The following is a 16,697-nucleotide window of genomic DNA, read 5'->3' on the forward strand; positions in this document are numbered from 1 at the left end:
AGGGGGGGGGGGTTTAAGTCGTAAAAGTGTAAAATTTAGAAAAGAGTTATAGTGAAATTTGTTTTAAAACTGCTAGCTTCGTAATATTCAAAAATATCTGAAAAAATTTAAAAAATCTAGTTTACAAATACTGATGACGCAACCTTTTTGGATCATTGTGATATTTTCATTTTCTTTATAAAAAAAACCTTCTCTTTACTGAATTAAACTTTTTTATTTCTAATTTCTTTATTCTGCATTGATTTCGCGAAATATAACATTAAATTAAAGATATAAAATCAATAGATATGATTTAAAAAACTGTTTTCAAATATAATTTAAATGTTTTAAATAATGAAGTTTAACAAAAAGTTGAAATGTGTCACAAAGATTTTATTTTGAAGTTAAATTTTAAATTAAAAATTTCTTTTTTACACGATGGTTAAATGTTTAAATAATAACTAACAGAAATATTCATAATTTTGATACAAACAAATTTTAATTTGGAAAACAAAGGTGATTTAATTTCTTAAATTTAATTTTTTAATTTTGTGCGAAATAAATCTGTTTTAAAATTCATGATTTCAAATTGATAATTTTCCCCGAAACAGTTCTCAATCTTAATCAACATAATCAATAACATCCCAGGCAGTATCATCATCTTCATGACCTTGGAGACCAGAATACTCACCACCAGCCACAGGGTTTAGGTCAGCATCAAGGGAGAAATATCTAAACAATTCTTTTTCTAAAAAGATAATTCAATCAAAAAACTTGATGTAATATATTTACATTTTTAACATATCTATATATATACTTTGCTTGTCTGTCTGTCTGTTTGTATCCCATAAGCGTCAAAAAGGCAGAACCGATGAGGCCAACATTTTTCGTGGGACCTCGCGTGACCCCAAGGAACACGCACCCCTGACCCTTCCCTTCAGTAGAAGTAAATTCAATCTAAATCTGACCGCGTCAACCTTACTGCACCGGCTAGTCTTATTGAGTGTCTGCTTATTTACCCAATGTCCGGGCGATACAGTAAAAAATGCCCGTAGGAAGGTTTATGGATGATCGAATTTTCAAAAAGTTGCCTCTAACAAAATTCGACTGTCATTAAATTCTAAAAATCTACAATTTTTTTTTGATAAATTCCGCAAAATTTTTGTCTGTTTTTGTTAACAATTGAAACAGAAGATGGGTGCGAAGCACCCTAAAAGCCTATTATAACATCAAAACGCATTTCGAATTTGCGAACATTAAGTCTCAAAATTACGAAAATTTTCATTCGAAATTGAAAAGTTTGAAATTTCAAATAAAAATGTTTTAATTTTATTGCAAATTTTGTAAGATCTCTAATATTCTGCCACATGTTCGTAATTTCAAAATGATAAAAAAGGTTAGTAGATTGAATTTTGGTTTATTTATTTTAGAATATCCAATAAAAAGTGTTAAAAGTATATTGATATTACTTTTTCAACTCTTGAGGAGCATCCCTCTCCCCATCTCCCTAAAATATATTATTAAATTATAAATTAATCCAGGACCTTTAAAAGAGAAATACTAGAAAATAATGAATTAAATACATGTATAAATTTGTTAAAAAAAAACTATAAAGATCCTAAAAATCATCTAACCCTCAACTGTTAAAATGTTGATAATTATTTAGTAGTAACTATATTGCTAAGGAATAATGTTCTTACCTATGATTAAAAAATACCACAAAGGATTTGGTAATTTATATTTGTAACATATATATATGTATATATAATGCTGATTTAACAGTTTGATTCTTTTCCATGAACAATTTGAACTTTGAAAGCGTTTTAAATGAAAAATCAAAAAACAAGTCTAAAAATTATCGTATTATAATAGAACAAAACGTGATTTAACTCAAATTAATGAAGGGGCGAATACATCTAACCTTGATTATTCCAAGATGATACATTTCTTTACATTTTAAAATATTTCTTAATGATAAAAACCATTTCAGCAATTATAGGGAAAGGTATCGATGAAAATAAACTTTAAAAAACAGGTTAACCTAGAAATTGGGAGACATAAATGGCAATTTATAAAATGTCGTTTTCGCAACCTATACTGATAATGGAATGCTGCAGATATTTAGTTTTTAACTGAATAATTGTATGGAGCTCTTCAAAACTGTTCCCACATATTTTACTATTTCTTTATTTTTCCAATTAGTGAGATTTAGGTAAAGTAGTATTAAGCCCATCGAAAAACTGTCAAGCCGACCTTTACATTTTTTTTTCGATTTCTCCGAAGTTCTGGTTTAAACTGTACACTTTTTTACCTCTGGAGCAGCATTTGAGAATATCTGGAGATCTGGAGTATCACTCTTTCCTCCTCGACTATCCCGCTCTACAATATATAATATACAATATACAATATCCAATATAAAGTGTGAAATGGTGTAAAGTAGTGTAAAGTAGTGTAAAGTAGTGTAAAGTAATGTAAAGTAGTGTAAAGTAGTGTAAAGTAGTGTAAAGTATTGTAAAGTAGTGTAAAGTAGTGTAAAGTAATGTATAGTAGTGTAAAGTAGTGTAAAGTATTGTAAAGTAGTGTAAAGTAGTGTTAAGTGGTGTAAAGTAGTAAGTGTAAAGTAGTGTAAAGTAGTGTAAAGTAGTGTAAAGTATTACAAAGAAAGAAGAAGAAAGAAAATAAAAACATCTCTACTTGTATAGATTTGTATTCTTTAATATATATCTTTAAGTATTCAAATGTATCAATTTTTAAAATTTTTGGATTTCCTTCAATATTTATAATAATTGTTAAAATGTCAAAACCAAAAGTTTGTTCTCGCAAAAACTTCATATTTTTCAATTAATGTTTTAGCAAAAAATAGAAAAATTGAAAACTAAGTTACAGATTTCTAATTTTTAATTCATTTTTATTTGATTATTTAACTTGTATCATATAGGAATATATTTTTGTCAGAAACTCAAAGTTTGACATCCAAATATCTTATCAAACCTTGAATGTTTCATCTTTGACTACTTACTTCAACATAATTCATAGTTTAAAATATCAAAGGTCTAAGATTTTGGGTCGTAAAGATATCAGGATAAGTAAATATGAATTTATGGAAAAAAATGATAAATTAATTAATCTTTTAGCATTTTTTCATAATGATTTTTGTAAACTAACATAAAACATTTAAAAAATTTTACGACATCCTTTTTAATAAAAAAAATGAAATAAAAGTAAATACAAAATTATGAAATTTTACCTAAACATTCATTTTTCTGGCAATAAAAAAGTTTGTTTCCCTCCTGAAAAAAAACTTTATATTGAAAATACGCAAGATATCTTACTTCAGACAGCCCACAAGAACACAGCCTTTATCTCTTACAATATCTTTTGATCACAAATGATAAATTAATTCATTGAAGTTTAATTTTTCAAAATCAAAAAATATTGTTTGCAAGTTCCAAACTGATGAACGGGTTTTTAAAGGAAAATGGGGGGTAAAAAGCACATAATTTTAAAGGAAAATAGGGGGTAAAAAGCACATATTTTTAAAGGAAAATGGGGGGTAAAAAGCACATAATTTTTGAATTTAAAGGGTCTTCCTTCCGAAGTTACTAAGCTATAAAAGGCATCACTATGGGTGGGCCTTGTAGGTCTAACCTGATTTAAATTGTAAGTTACACAATATTTTAGATGCATTTAGGTTATGCTTTAAAATATTGAACAATTTTTCATCACATAGAGTAAAAACCTATTGGTCTATCAACTGTCCGTGAACTTTGAAAGAGGTCTAAAAAATGATAGTATTGCTCTAACAGTGTCTGGTGTCAAAAGCAAAAACACACATGGAGTCTATGGAAACGGGTGGCCAGACAAAATTCTTAGAACCTGTAATATATTCGTGGTTATCAGGATGTACAACAAATTTTTCTTTCAAAATTTAACAAAGAACATGATGGAAGAATATTGGAGAACAGGAAGAGTAGTGTAGAAAAGAACATGATGGAAGAATATTGGAGAACAGGAAGAGTAGTGTAGAAAAGAACATGATGGAAGAATATTGGAGAACAGGAAGAGCAGTTTAGAAAAGATGTAAGACAAGAACCCTGTTTTATGGCTTTGACCATAATCTTTTTAACTTTATTATCATTATTGTTGAAAATTTAAATTTAAACAAAAAAAACGTTTAAAAACGAACCTGGTGACAAGGAGTTCCATCAGGGAAGTATGCTGAGAGCTGGGGTAGATCATTTAACTCTAGTCTAGGTGTGTACCATCCACCATTCGTCTTCTACAGTACAATAAATGGATACTTTTTATATCTTTTCCAAATTTGAATTTCTATTCTTAGAACAGATAAGAAATTACAATTGTATTACAAAGGAATTGAGTTTTTGTCCCAAACTGATATTTTCTAATCCCCATATTTTTTAAACCCAATATCGAAGACCTAAGATATTTCAAGCTATGATTTCTGTTAGATCAAATAGTCTAAGTTTGAAATATCACAGATCTAACCCATCAGGTTGTAAAGATATAAAAATGATAAAGTTTGAGTTTGGTGCAAAGAGTATGTTCCCAATGGATAAAACTGCATTATTTTATTTTCTATATAATAATAGACTTAGAATGCCAGTGCAATATTTGACAGCTGACTCTTTCATCCTCTATCTCTGAGAAACAAAAATTTCATCTTAAACCCCTCATTGAAAAAAAGGGGTATAGGATAAAACCTGATAATCTCAGGCGTTAAACGAAACCTATAAGAGAAAAATCACGTGACCCGTATAGTGTGCCATTGGCTGAAGTTCTGGTGACGTAACACAGACTATACAGATTATATGAAATAATATCATCAATTACATCTATTAAAAATGCAACAAAAACATTATAATAAGAGCGAACCTGAGATTCTCAGGCTCCCGTGGTTGCGTATTTTCTGAATATGATCTGTTTAAACCTACTACTTTTATACAAAATTGTATATATATGAATTTTTGTATAATTTTGACACAGTTTTATATCAATTTCTCAAGACAGGAACATCAGATAGATGTTTTATATGTATCGTTCAACGTCTGAGTTTCTCAGGTTTCATCCTATACCCCCTTTCATTTTTCCTTTACAGTCCCTCGTTTTGTTGAACTAACCTTGCAGAAAATAGCACAGGAATGCCAAGTCCATTTGTCGGAGTATTTAATTTGAGTTCCTATTCCTGCTTTGTCAATGTCAGGGACATAGCTGGAGAAAATACTGCATTGCTCACTGGCATACCTAGAATATCATAAGCGTGATATAGAATGGAATGGAATCAAGTATTGGTCTATATCTTTATCAATTTAATTTCTCTTCGATATCTCGTGATGTCAGACCCTACAGGTATAAAATTCAAATTACGGTTTGGACATCAAGATCTAAAGAGATTAAAAAAAACACTTCCCACTTTTTTCTCTCACAGGCTCAATTATTATTCAATCATAATCAAATTTATATCACAGTGTCTCCGAGATGTTAGGACTCCATGGTTAAACAATTATCGGATTTGTTCAACCCCTGAATAAATGCTCTTTATCTCCTAATGATGAAACTAATCCGCCACCAGGCTGGATTTTCCATTCTCTCCACACTGCTTCAGTTAACATTCAGTTCACATTTCTTACTTGGCAACCTTCTTTTTTACCATGGCCCTAATATTCAATAATAGGCTTGACATTTTTGAACTTCATGGATATTGTCAGGTGTAAACCGGACCTGTATTGAAGCTATTGCTGACAGTATAAAATGCTGAGTGAGGTGGCTGATTACAGGTTTGTCCTACCAGCAAGCTGACCCCTCGTGAACCCGGTTAGAGTTGATTTACACAAGTAAAAGCTTTAGTATAGTTAGGTATATTCCTTCCTGCAATAAAATATGGTTCCATTAGCTTATATTAATGGTCCCCGGCAGGGGTTCTCCTTGTTGAAGAAGAAGTGAAGGAACTGGGTCTGCTTTTCCCTGGAAATGGTCCAGTACACTCCAAATTGGTGTTAGGTCATATCATCTCCACCCTGAACTTGTATCTAGTAACTAACAAAGCTTTTTAGAGTTTTAGGCTTATATTAAACACATTAAAATAGATTTTTGCCCATTTTAAGTAAGTTCTGGACCTCCTTCAGCTTTGTTAATGTTTTTTTTATGCAGGTACGCTGATCTGTTTCATCTCCAAGAGATAAAGAGCATTTATTCAGAGCAGAGTTGACAAAATCCAAAAAATGTCTAACCATGTACTCCTGAGATCCAAAAGACAATATGATAGCAATTTCATTATGATCGGTACTTATTAAGCTTGTGAGAGAAAAAGTGTAAAGTGTTTGGTTTTTTAACACACTTTAGTTTTGAAGATTAATAATATTTAAAAAATGCAATCTCTCTACGTGAAGTTCTAACATACATTTGTGTTTATAACTTTGCACTACAATCTAGACAGAAGGAATCACTGCTAGGGCTTTGTGACCTCCTTGCTCCTTTAGCCATGATTTTAAGCTTTCTGAATATAAATACTCACTTGGTGGTATCAACTCTTGATGAGCAAATAGACCCATCATCACAAAACTCAATTCCAGTAGTAGGACCTTTACAACCCTCCAAGGTATGAACGAGTCTACCTCGCTGGCAAGAACGCTGTTTAATCTTGGCACCAAGGCTGGCCCCATAGCTCTTAAAGGTAAGAATATTATTGGCAACTATTTCCTACAGGTTTTGTTCATATATTTATGTTATTTGCTGGTTTGTTTGCAGCCACAACCTACCAAACCTGTTAAATGTGATCACCAAAATAAATTTGAAATTTTGATTACTATTTGATAAAATTAGGCTTAGAACCAACTACCTTATTTTTAGAACGAAAAATCTATATCAAAAAGGATTAAAGTTTTTACATTTACAAGATTTGAGTTACTAAGCTAATTTTTCTAACATAGATGAAAACTATTAAAATTAACAACTTACGTTTGACGTACAGCCTGATTGACATCTTGAGTAGACCCAATCTGACCATTGACCCGGTGCAATATACTCATCTTCCTTTGGTTTATCATTTACAACACATTCACCATGTCTAAATGTAAAATAAACTATATTGCACTTGATTTTTTGTAAACAAACCATCACAGATTATATTTGAAAGATTTTTGAAAAACTGTACAAATTGTGCACTAAAAGTGTAAAATCTTAAAGGGAGTGACCGGCAATGTATGGTAGTTGAACTGAGAATGGATTATTGTGGAGAAATTTTTTAGGAATCATTTGAGACATTTGATCAAGACGTTTTTAAGAAAAAACTAGATATTTTAAAAATGTTCTTTCTTGTAAAGTGGCTAATTACAAGGACATCCCTTTTCTTTTCTTTTTTAAAATTAGCCGATATATGATTGAAAGATGTAGGAACAAGCATGTCCAGCCCACCTCCTTCTGCCAGTTTCAAACCCCTTAAACTCCTCACTGATAACTGGAGCGGCTCGTCCCATGATTTTTGCCCCTAGCTGTCCTCCATCCTACACAGGTTCACCCTAACCAACTGCAACAACTGTCAAGCTGAATCAACACGTCATCCCTTTAAACATGAGTGGACCCCTCAAAAACATCCTCAACTGGGACAGTTACAAGACCAAATTAATTGAAGAGTTTGGCAGCATCGACATCTTATGCAGAGATGTCAACCAAATGTTTGACCTCCTTCCCAATATGAATTGGTCCAGGAAGTTGCTGAAGATCTAGCCCCAAGATCAAAACACTTTAAGTCAATTTGGAGATCATGGGGGAGTTCTACAACATGGAGGACCTCCACAGCATCAACCTCCTTAAAATCCGTTTTGAGGAGATCTTGGAGCAGAAAGGTCAATTATTTTGTGTCTTTAATCAAATGTTTAGGTGGTTTGTGTAGAAATATTTAAAAAAGGTTAACAATGCTTTAAATACAGACCTACACCATTTTCCTTCTCCACATGCTGTTCCTTCAAGAGCAGGACCTGCCTTGTAATATCCTTCTCTTTTAGAGGTTCGACACTTGATGGAGTAACACATGTCCTAAACACAGAAGATACGATTAAATGTAAAAATTGGTTAAAAGTGTTGACCAATACATTATAGATATTGAAAAATACAAAGTTTTTAAAGAAATTAATGGTCAACCTTCAGAATGAGAAGCTAGTTAAAAAGGAATGGAGAAGGGGCCGGGGGAGTTACTAAATATGAATGGTTGGCCGAACTATACTATTTTAGAGGGAGTGGGGGCTTAAATGAACAATTTATCCAATCATAAAATATTAAGATAGTAATCTATGTATAATTACAAACGTATTATTCCTGACCTGAAAATCTGATGCTGTATGATCAATATGAGCATTATTATCCAGGAGGAATATTTGGCATTGTGCAGTTGCTGTCCAGGTTTCTCCGGGATATTGATTTGACTCCATACCAAGAACCTCTTCCTTGGTAAATCATTTAATCAGAATATCAATCTATGCATAATTAAAGAGAAAATTAAAAAACGCTTTTAATTCCTTTGTTTGCTGTTTTAAATTTTAAAAATATTAATATTAACTTTCAAGAATTGGCAAAAAATAAGAATTTTCTTTCAAATTTTTGGAAATGGATTTTTTTGGTAAATATTCGGTAATGTCAGGGACACAAGTAACAGAACAGCTGAGTTGAGTTCAAACTGTACACAGCGTTCACAGCGTTTTACAGGAATTCAAGCGGTTTTCAAGAGCTTTAACATAGAGCTATCTTCATTTGATAAACAGTTAAAGGTTTCTAGGATACCGTTATAAATCAGACATTCCCCTCTTTGCATGGAGGGTCACTTGAAATTACGCATACATTCCCTTTAAAGAAACTTATTAAATACCTTTTTGCCATTGTTATCATTAAGACAGGAGAGTCTACCCTCCCCTTCATATTTGTGAAGAGAGTTAACACTGCATTGAGACCATCTGTTCTCACCTGAACATTGAAATCAAAATAGAGGAATATTATTCTAAATCAACAGCATTAGCTTACCATTGGTTCCTCTAGATTCTGACATAATAAATCCATCCCTAGCACATCCAGCAGCACCATCATGGCTCATTCCCAGATAGTGTCCAATTTCATGTGCCATAACATATACAGCTGTAAATCCTGCTGAAGGATATGGTTTCCCAGTGTTTGTTGTAACACCTAGTTCTCCGATAACACAAGCATGAGGACTCTGACAAACTCCACCAACCCTAATTTCAAAATATGATTTTATTTTTACGTTTTATACAACAGATTGGAATAAATTGCGCATTCTCAATGATTTTGCATAGAAATGACATAAAAGAATGTTTGATTTTTGTACAGCGTAGGAAAAGGGACCGAGTGTATTTTGTAGGTTAAACGGTAATTTATAGAGCAAAACGGTTTATCGATGATCCATTTAGGGGCATTCCAACTCCTGAAAACACTTTTTAATACAATAAAAAGACGTTTAGCGGACGAAAAAACTAATGAAAAGCTTCAGAAAAATGACCAACTACATTAGGTCTACTTTAAAAGGTTTAAGCGGCATTTTACAGCTAAATATTTCTTCAAAAGGCCAACAATGTATTGAATTGTACAAGAAGAACTTTTTAAAGCACAAGAAAATGAAGTTTAGTAGGACAAAAAAAAAGCCTAAAACACTGTTTTCAGAGATACCCTGTATGTTTTTTGTTAATGAAAACCTGGCAAGTCCCATGGTGACCATATTGCGTTGTCCGTTTGGATCAAGAGCATAGAAGTTAAGTCCAGAAACAAACAGTGCTAGATCCCAGTGTCCTGGGTTACCATCATCTTGAGAATTAGCTTTATGCTGGAAATCACAGAATGAATCCAACAAGGGTGCTCTGTCACCCTAAATATTAGAACATATGCATCATTCTCAACCTCCGGAGGCTCTGGGGGGTCTGAATCTATTTATATATGGGGGGGGGGCGTCTATCGTCCCCCCCTAGTAAGTTATGTTGAAGTGCACTGCATGTTCCTAGTCCATTTTTCTAGACAAGCTCATTAAACAATTAGTCCCCTAACTCTAAATGTGCAGATGCTAGAGAGGTTTAAAATAATGACAAAAAAATTGAAAAAATGTGAAAAAAAACTTTTGTTTTTGAAAAATAATAACATGAGACATGTAGTTGATATTCATTTTTAAAACAGGTTAGATCAGTAGCTTAGATAATGAAAAACAGGTTAGATCAGTAGCTTAGATAATGAAAAACAGGTTAGATCACTTAGATAATAAAAAACAGGTTAGATCAGTAGCTTAGATAATAAAAAACAGGTTAGATCACTTAGATAATAAAAAACAGGTTAGATCACTTAGATAATAAAAAACAGGTTTGTACCTGATATGTGTTTATCTGATCTCTTTCCCAAAGCTCTAATCTAACGATTGTAAACTTGATTGTCTGAGCAAGGCTGGGAAGCATGTACAGAGCTTGAATACCGTTCATATATCCCAAAACAAAACGTCTGATTTCTTTATCATAGTCCGCGATACCTTAAACAATAGCATTAAACAGACTGATTTTATGTTGGAAATTCAGAGATGTTTTCAGAGGGGGCTATAGGGGCTCTGCCCCCCCCCCCATGGATCCACGGTTTTTATTTGGGCCCCAAAAAATAACTTAAAATTCAAGCCCCCAACCCTGCCCCCCCTCCCGTCCCCGGACGAATTCCTGAATACGCCTCTGGTTTGAAATAAAACTATTTAGGTAGAAATTGAGTCTTTGACACAAAGTAAAATTTTCTATTCCCTTTATCTTGGTAACTTGTTGGTATACACCTTTAATATTTCCAACTTAGAATATTTGATCTGACAGAATTCATTAGAATAGTTAAGGTCTACGAAAATAAGTTGCAAAGATATAGAGATTAGAAAATCTGAGTTGTGGCGAAGACTCAATTCCTGTAGAATATACTCACCAATAGATTTGAAATAGTCGGAAAATCTGTAGTAGGCAGCTGAATCCAGAAATAGAGCTGTTTCAATTACCTAATTCAATTCTTAAAGTTGTATGTAAAATTCAAATTACATCTGACAAGCAAATATAAAAAAAAAGAATTTTGAAGAAAAAACTTTGTTTTTTGAAAGAAAAAAACCTTTCATTTAAAAAAATTAATTTATTTTAGCCCATATTACCCCCAGGGTACCAATGGATTTAAAAAAAATAGAAATTTGAAGAAAAAAATTTGATTTTTGAAAAACAAACTGATTTTGGAGAAAAAAATCATTCTTTTAGCCCACGTTAACCCCAGGATACCAATGGGTTCCCTCAAAAAATTTATTTATAATGATTAATTTTAACCTTTTCACTTCCAGATCTCTTAGCATAAGATGGATCTCTTTTAACTTGTTGAATAGTATCTCCCTCCTCTGTTGTTGTATTTGTTTGATTAACCATCTGAGGAACTACTGTCTTGTCCATTTCAAATTCATCCATAGAGTTATCTTGATCAGAAAACATCTCCTTTACTACGTCCAGATATGGTCTAGGATTTATTTAATTCAAATAAGCTCTACAGTAAATGCATGAATAATAAAAACCAAGATGATTAGTATACTTTTACAAGGATAGCTTTAAACTTTTGAATTTAAGTGGGTTAAGCTTTTAAAGTGAAAAATAATAAAATTTAAAATTGGAAAAGAAACATTTCGGTTTGAACCATTCAGGGGAAAGAGGTGGTCTGCCCACCTAAAGGGACTGTATGGTTAATTTCAAGTGACCATAAATGGAAGAGGGCAATGACCGATTTACAATGGTACCCTTAAAAGCTTTGTCTGATCATCCATGAATCAGATATCAATGTTTATAATTTTTAACAATGATTATTTTCAAGTCTGGGTTCTCTACAAAAGTTAGTTGCGCATTTTTTAAGCAGGAAAACATATCGGAATTACCAAAATTAAACACTTTAAACCCCTAGAAAAACGACTTTATCTTTCATATTATTGATCAGATAAAGTATTGCTCTCCAAGAATATATATATATATTTTCAATTGTACCTTGTTTCATGCTTTGTTGTTCGCTTAACAAGATGGAAGTTTCTTGGTTCTCTTGTTCTTACTCCATTATTTATTGTCTTATTTTCCTAGAAGAATAAGTATTTAACCCAATATAGAACACAAAAACATAATGTTCTTACTCCATTATTTATTTTCTTATTTTCCTAGAATAATAAGTATTTAAACCAATATAGACTATACAAAAACATAATGTTCTTATTCCATTATTATTAGAATAAGTATTTAAACCAATATAGACATACAATACAAAAACATAATAATGAAAACTTACATCCTGCCACATGTCAAGCATTCTTTTAAGTCTGTGGTTGAGGGGTAGGATTTCTAAAGAGTTATTCTGCCCAATCACAAGACCATGGGTTTGACCATCACACAAAGATACAGAGGCAACAATATTATCTTTAAATAAACATTATTAATAACATTGTCAGCATTCCTATTTTCTTTCGTATAGTAAAAAAGCGTCATTTTCAGTGATCCTCCATGCAACGATATCAATGGTTTAAAACCTAAATCTGAATTAAATGTGGAAGATAACGTCGTTTTTCTCACTCAAAAGTGTTAATTTCTGTGAACTGTTGTCAGTGCTTCTTGTCTTGTAGAGAACCCACAAATGAAAATAAAGAAAATCATGCAAATATGATTAATATTTGATTAGACAAAGCTTGTAGGGGCACCATTGTCATCTTTGCATGGAGGGCCGCTTGAAATAACGTTAGCAGTCCCTTTAAAAACGTAAAATGACGATAAAATTCTAACCTCCATTGTGTAAATAATGGCAATCTGCTTCGTCTTCAACTTTTCTATCCATAACCAACTCATCCATTGACATATCCCTGCAGGCAAACAAAAATATTCTACACATGGATTAGTTCACCATTCATATATATATATGTAGATATATATATATCTTTATGTCTGAATAAACCTTTAGAATAATAATTTTTAAAGAGTCTTTTATATTGATCCTCTGTATACCCGGTCATGATACCAATATATCACTTTGATCCTTTATATGCCCGGTTATATTACCAACCTGGTATTATGGTCCTCCATATGCTCGGTCATACTATCAATCTGTTATTATGATCCTCTGTATGCCCAGTCATATTATACCAACATGTCATTACGATCCTGTGTATGCCCGGTTATATCACCAACCTGTCATTATGATCCTCTCTATACCCGGTCATATTACCAACCTGTCATTATGATCCTCTGAATACCCGGTTATATTACCAACCTGTCATTATGATCCTCCATATGCCCGGTCATATTACCAACCTGTCATTATGATCCTCCATATGGCCGGTCATATTACCAACCTGTCATTATGATCCTCCATATGGCCGGTCATATTACCCGGTTATATTACCAACCTGTCATTATGATCCTCCATATGCCCGGTCATATTACCAACCTGTCATTATGATCCTCCATATGGCCGGTCATATTACCAACCTGTCATTATGATCCTCCATATGGCCGGTCATATTACCAAAGTCAATATCATCCCAATCTAACCAAAGTGGTTCTTCAATATTAGTCACATCTATTATTGGCACACGCTCTAAATAAATAAACAGATTTAAAGGGACTGTAAGTGTAATTTCAAGTGACCCTCTATGCAAAGAGGGCAAAGCCCGATTTACAACGGTAAACATTTGTGTGTTCGTCAAGAACAGAGATACGTGTGTAAACTTCTCGAAACCTGTTTGTTGTTCAAGTGTGCGCTGTGTTTATTGTTCAAGTGTGCGCTGTGTTGACTTCCGAACAGTTTTAACTCAACACAGCGCACACTTGAGTTCAACAAAATACAAACGGGGTCTGATAAGTTTAAACACACATATCTCTGTACTCGACGAACACACATAAGTTTTAATGGTACCGTTGTAAATCGGGTATTACCCTCTTTGCATGGAGAGTCACTTGAAATTAAACTTACAGTTTCTTTAAGCACATTATTTGCAATTATCAAATAAAATGTAATGTTTAAAAACAAGAAACATTTTTTCAATTTTTATTAATTACACTGTTTAAAAAGATTAATCTTAATTTGAACTCAAGGTCTGGTATGAGTTTGCCATTTTTTCTCTGTTTTTTTTTTGAAGAAATTTAATATTTTTTGTTATTTTTACTTTGTGTATATTTTGTGGTACTATTTTACCGTCATTTTCCTTGCCTGCTCCTCGTTTTCCAACAACTGCAAATGGGGCCAATAAATCCCTAGAGATATTAATTTAGTATCTTTAGAAACTTAAATATATGTCTCTTGTTCAAATTCATTCTTTTTCCCCCCTGTTTTCGTGGGTGTTTTGATTTTTATTTTTGTTGCTACAGGGTGTCCCACAAAACATGACAGTAGCAAGACGACTGTAAAAGTTGTCTTTGATTTTGGAATTTATTTGTGACATTCAGTCGTCAACCTACTTTAACATGTGTGATTCATGAAACCATAACCACAAAATTCTCCTAGTCCTGTGTGGTCTGCCTGCCTTGTGCTGGCAATATTACCGTAGAACAAAATTGTCGAAATCTGAACGAAATTTTGCATATCTCGGCTAATATCGAAAGAACAAAAAAGGGCAGACCACATTTTGGAAATGTCAGGACTACGATTATTTTGTGATTACTGTCAGAATTTTACTTGTAAAATTTGAGTGACAAATAAATGCAGAAAACTATATAAAAAATCAAAAACGACGTTCAAGTCGTCTTGCTACAGCCATGTTTCGTGGGACACCCTGTATAATAATTAGGAAAAATCAGAAGTAGTCTACATATATTATTTCTTTATTCATTCTAAATAAATAAAAAAATACTTTTTAGATACTTTTAATGAATTGAAACAAATACATTATTTTTGTAAAGATAATAGGATGTTTTTCAAACTGTACAATATACATTATACATAGACACTGGTTTTTCTTATATCCTAACATAAAGAAATGGTCATTTCTAACTTTATCGGACTGATCATAACAAGTTGAATTACTTTTTAGTTATTATTAAAGAATAAATAACATTGTTCAATCTAGCAGAATGATTTATATTTGCATTACATCACAAGAACTAAAAATAAATAATGTGCAAATAAAGTATTACACATTTCTGGAAAAACTGCCCAATTTTTCGTGGCAATTTACATGATCCCAGATTTTTATGGAGTTGAAGAGAATAATCCTGACCCAGAGCATTAAAATTTAATAAACTTGGTTGGTTAGTCTCTATCCCAGATCTCTTAGAGGCAGGATGGATTACTTCTACAGTAATTACTTCATAATCACTAAATAGACCACTTGTTTAATACAAACTTGTTATTTCTACTTAAATAGTTATTGTTTTTTATACATGTTTAAGGGACTATCAAGAAAAAATGAAAGGGGTATAGACTGAAAACTAATCACTTTAGCTCTTGCATTATAGTGGTCACGTGTCCCTGTCTGTATCACGTGACCAGTTCTTGTGACGTAATACGGATTCATAAATTATATCTTAAATTACATCTATTAAAAATAAAAATAAATATTATAAAATAATAATTGGAGAAAACCCAAGTTACTATTAGGTTTCTCTTGGATATCTTCGTTTTCAGATTGGTTGCATATTTGCTGAAAATGATCTGTTTAAATTTACTTTTTCTCAAAATTGTTTATATATATATGAATTTTTTTATACATTTGACACAGTTTTATATCAATTTCTCAAGACAAGAACATCAGATATAACTTTCATGGTTTGCGATCAAGAGCCTATACCCGCTTTCACTTTTCCTTTACAGTCCCTTTAAACATATATTTTTTTATAAAATGATGTAAAATTGTTAAATATTTTTCGTATATTGAACTTGTTAAATAGTTGTTTTTTAAATATACATTTGCCGAGCTAGTTTTGTGTATCTTATGCTTATTAAATATGTTTTTAGATATTCATGATACTTGTTAAATAGTAATTTTTGTATTACACATTTGTTTAATTAGTTTTCTATATACTTTTTTTAATGTGCTTGTTAAATTGCTATTTTAGACGAATATTTCTGCATTGCAAAGCTAATTTTGTGCATTACATGTTTGTAAAATAGAATTGTTTGTATTTGTTAAAAAGTTAACATATTATAAATTGTAGATGAAGTATTTTAAAACAAACATTTTTTTACCAAAACTCAAACGTTATTCTTAAAAAAGTATCGTGTTTGAACGTTTTACACTCATTACACGTACCACCTCATGGTTTCTCGTCTTCTTAATATTTAAAGTTTTAAACTCATTACACCACCTTGTTGTCTTGCCTCCAAAATATTTAAACTTATTTCCCCACCTTGGTGTCTCGTCTCCAAAATATTTAAAATCATTACACCACCTTGGTGTCTCGTCTCCAAAATATTTAAACTCATTACACCACCTTGGTGTCTCGTCTCCAAAATATTTAAACTCATTACACCACCTTGGTGTCTCGTCTCCAAAATATTTAAACTTATTACACCACCTTGGTTTCTCGTCCCCAAAATATTTAAACTTATTTCACCACCTTGGTGTCTCGTCTTCAAAATATTTAAACTTATTTCCCCACCTTGGTGTCTCGTCTTCAAAATATTTAAACTTATTTCCCCACCTTGGTGTCTCGTCTTCAAAATATTTAAACTTATTTCCCCACCTTGGT

General features: G+C 32.1%; 1 protein-coding gene across 1 annotated transcript; it reads right to left on the bottom strand.

Moving 5' to 3' along the window:
• Positions 1–505: 505 nt before the first annotated feature.
• LOC111706046 (A disintegrin and metalloproteinase with thrombospondin motifs adt-2) lies at positions 506–15,331 on the bottom strand. Its single transcript, XM_023478803.1, has 22 exons — positions 15,196–15,331; positions 14,206–14,267; positions 13,500–13,608; positions 12,798–12,874; positions 12,310–12,437; positions 12,018–12,103; positions 11,319–11,502; positions 10,936–11,005; positions 10,356–10,510; positions 9,696–9,865; positions 9,010–9,218; positions 8,858–8,952; positions 8,316–8,438; positions 7,928–8,031; positions 6,955–7,063; positions 6,512–6,663; positions 5,118–5,241; positions 4,166–4,258; positions 3,227–3,269; positions 2,291–2,358; positions 1,449–1,486; positions 506–711 (listed from the first exon to the last, which is right to left on the bottom strand). Exons 3-22 carry the CDS (start codon positions 13,529–13,531, stop codon positions 600–602), a joined length of 2,172 nt encoding a protein of 723 aa, XP_023334571.1. The 5' UTR covers positions 13,532–13,608; positions 14,206–14,267; positions 15,196–15,331; the 3' UTR covers positions 506–599.
• Between the last annotated feature and the right edge of the window lie 1,366 nt (positions 15,332–16,697).

The sequence above is a fragment of the Eurytemora carolleeae genome, unplaced genomic scaffold (genome assembly GCF_000591075.1).
Source record: "Eurytemora carolleeae unplaced genomic scaffold, Eaff_2.0 scaffold112, whole genome shotgun sequence".
NCBI lineage: Eukaryota > Metazoa > Arthropoda > Copepoda > Calanoida > Temoridae > Eurytemora > Eurytemora carolleeae.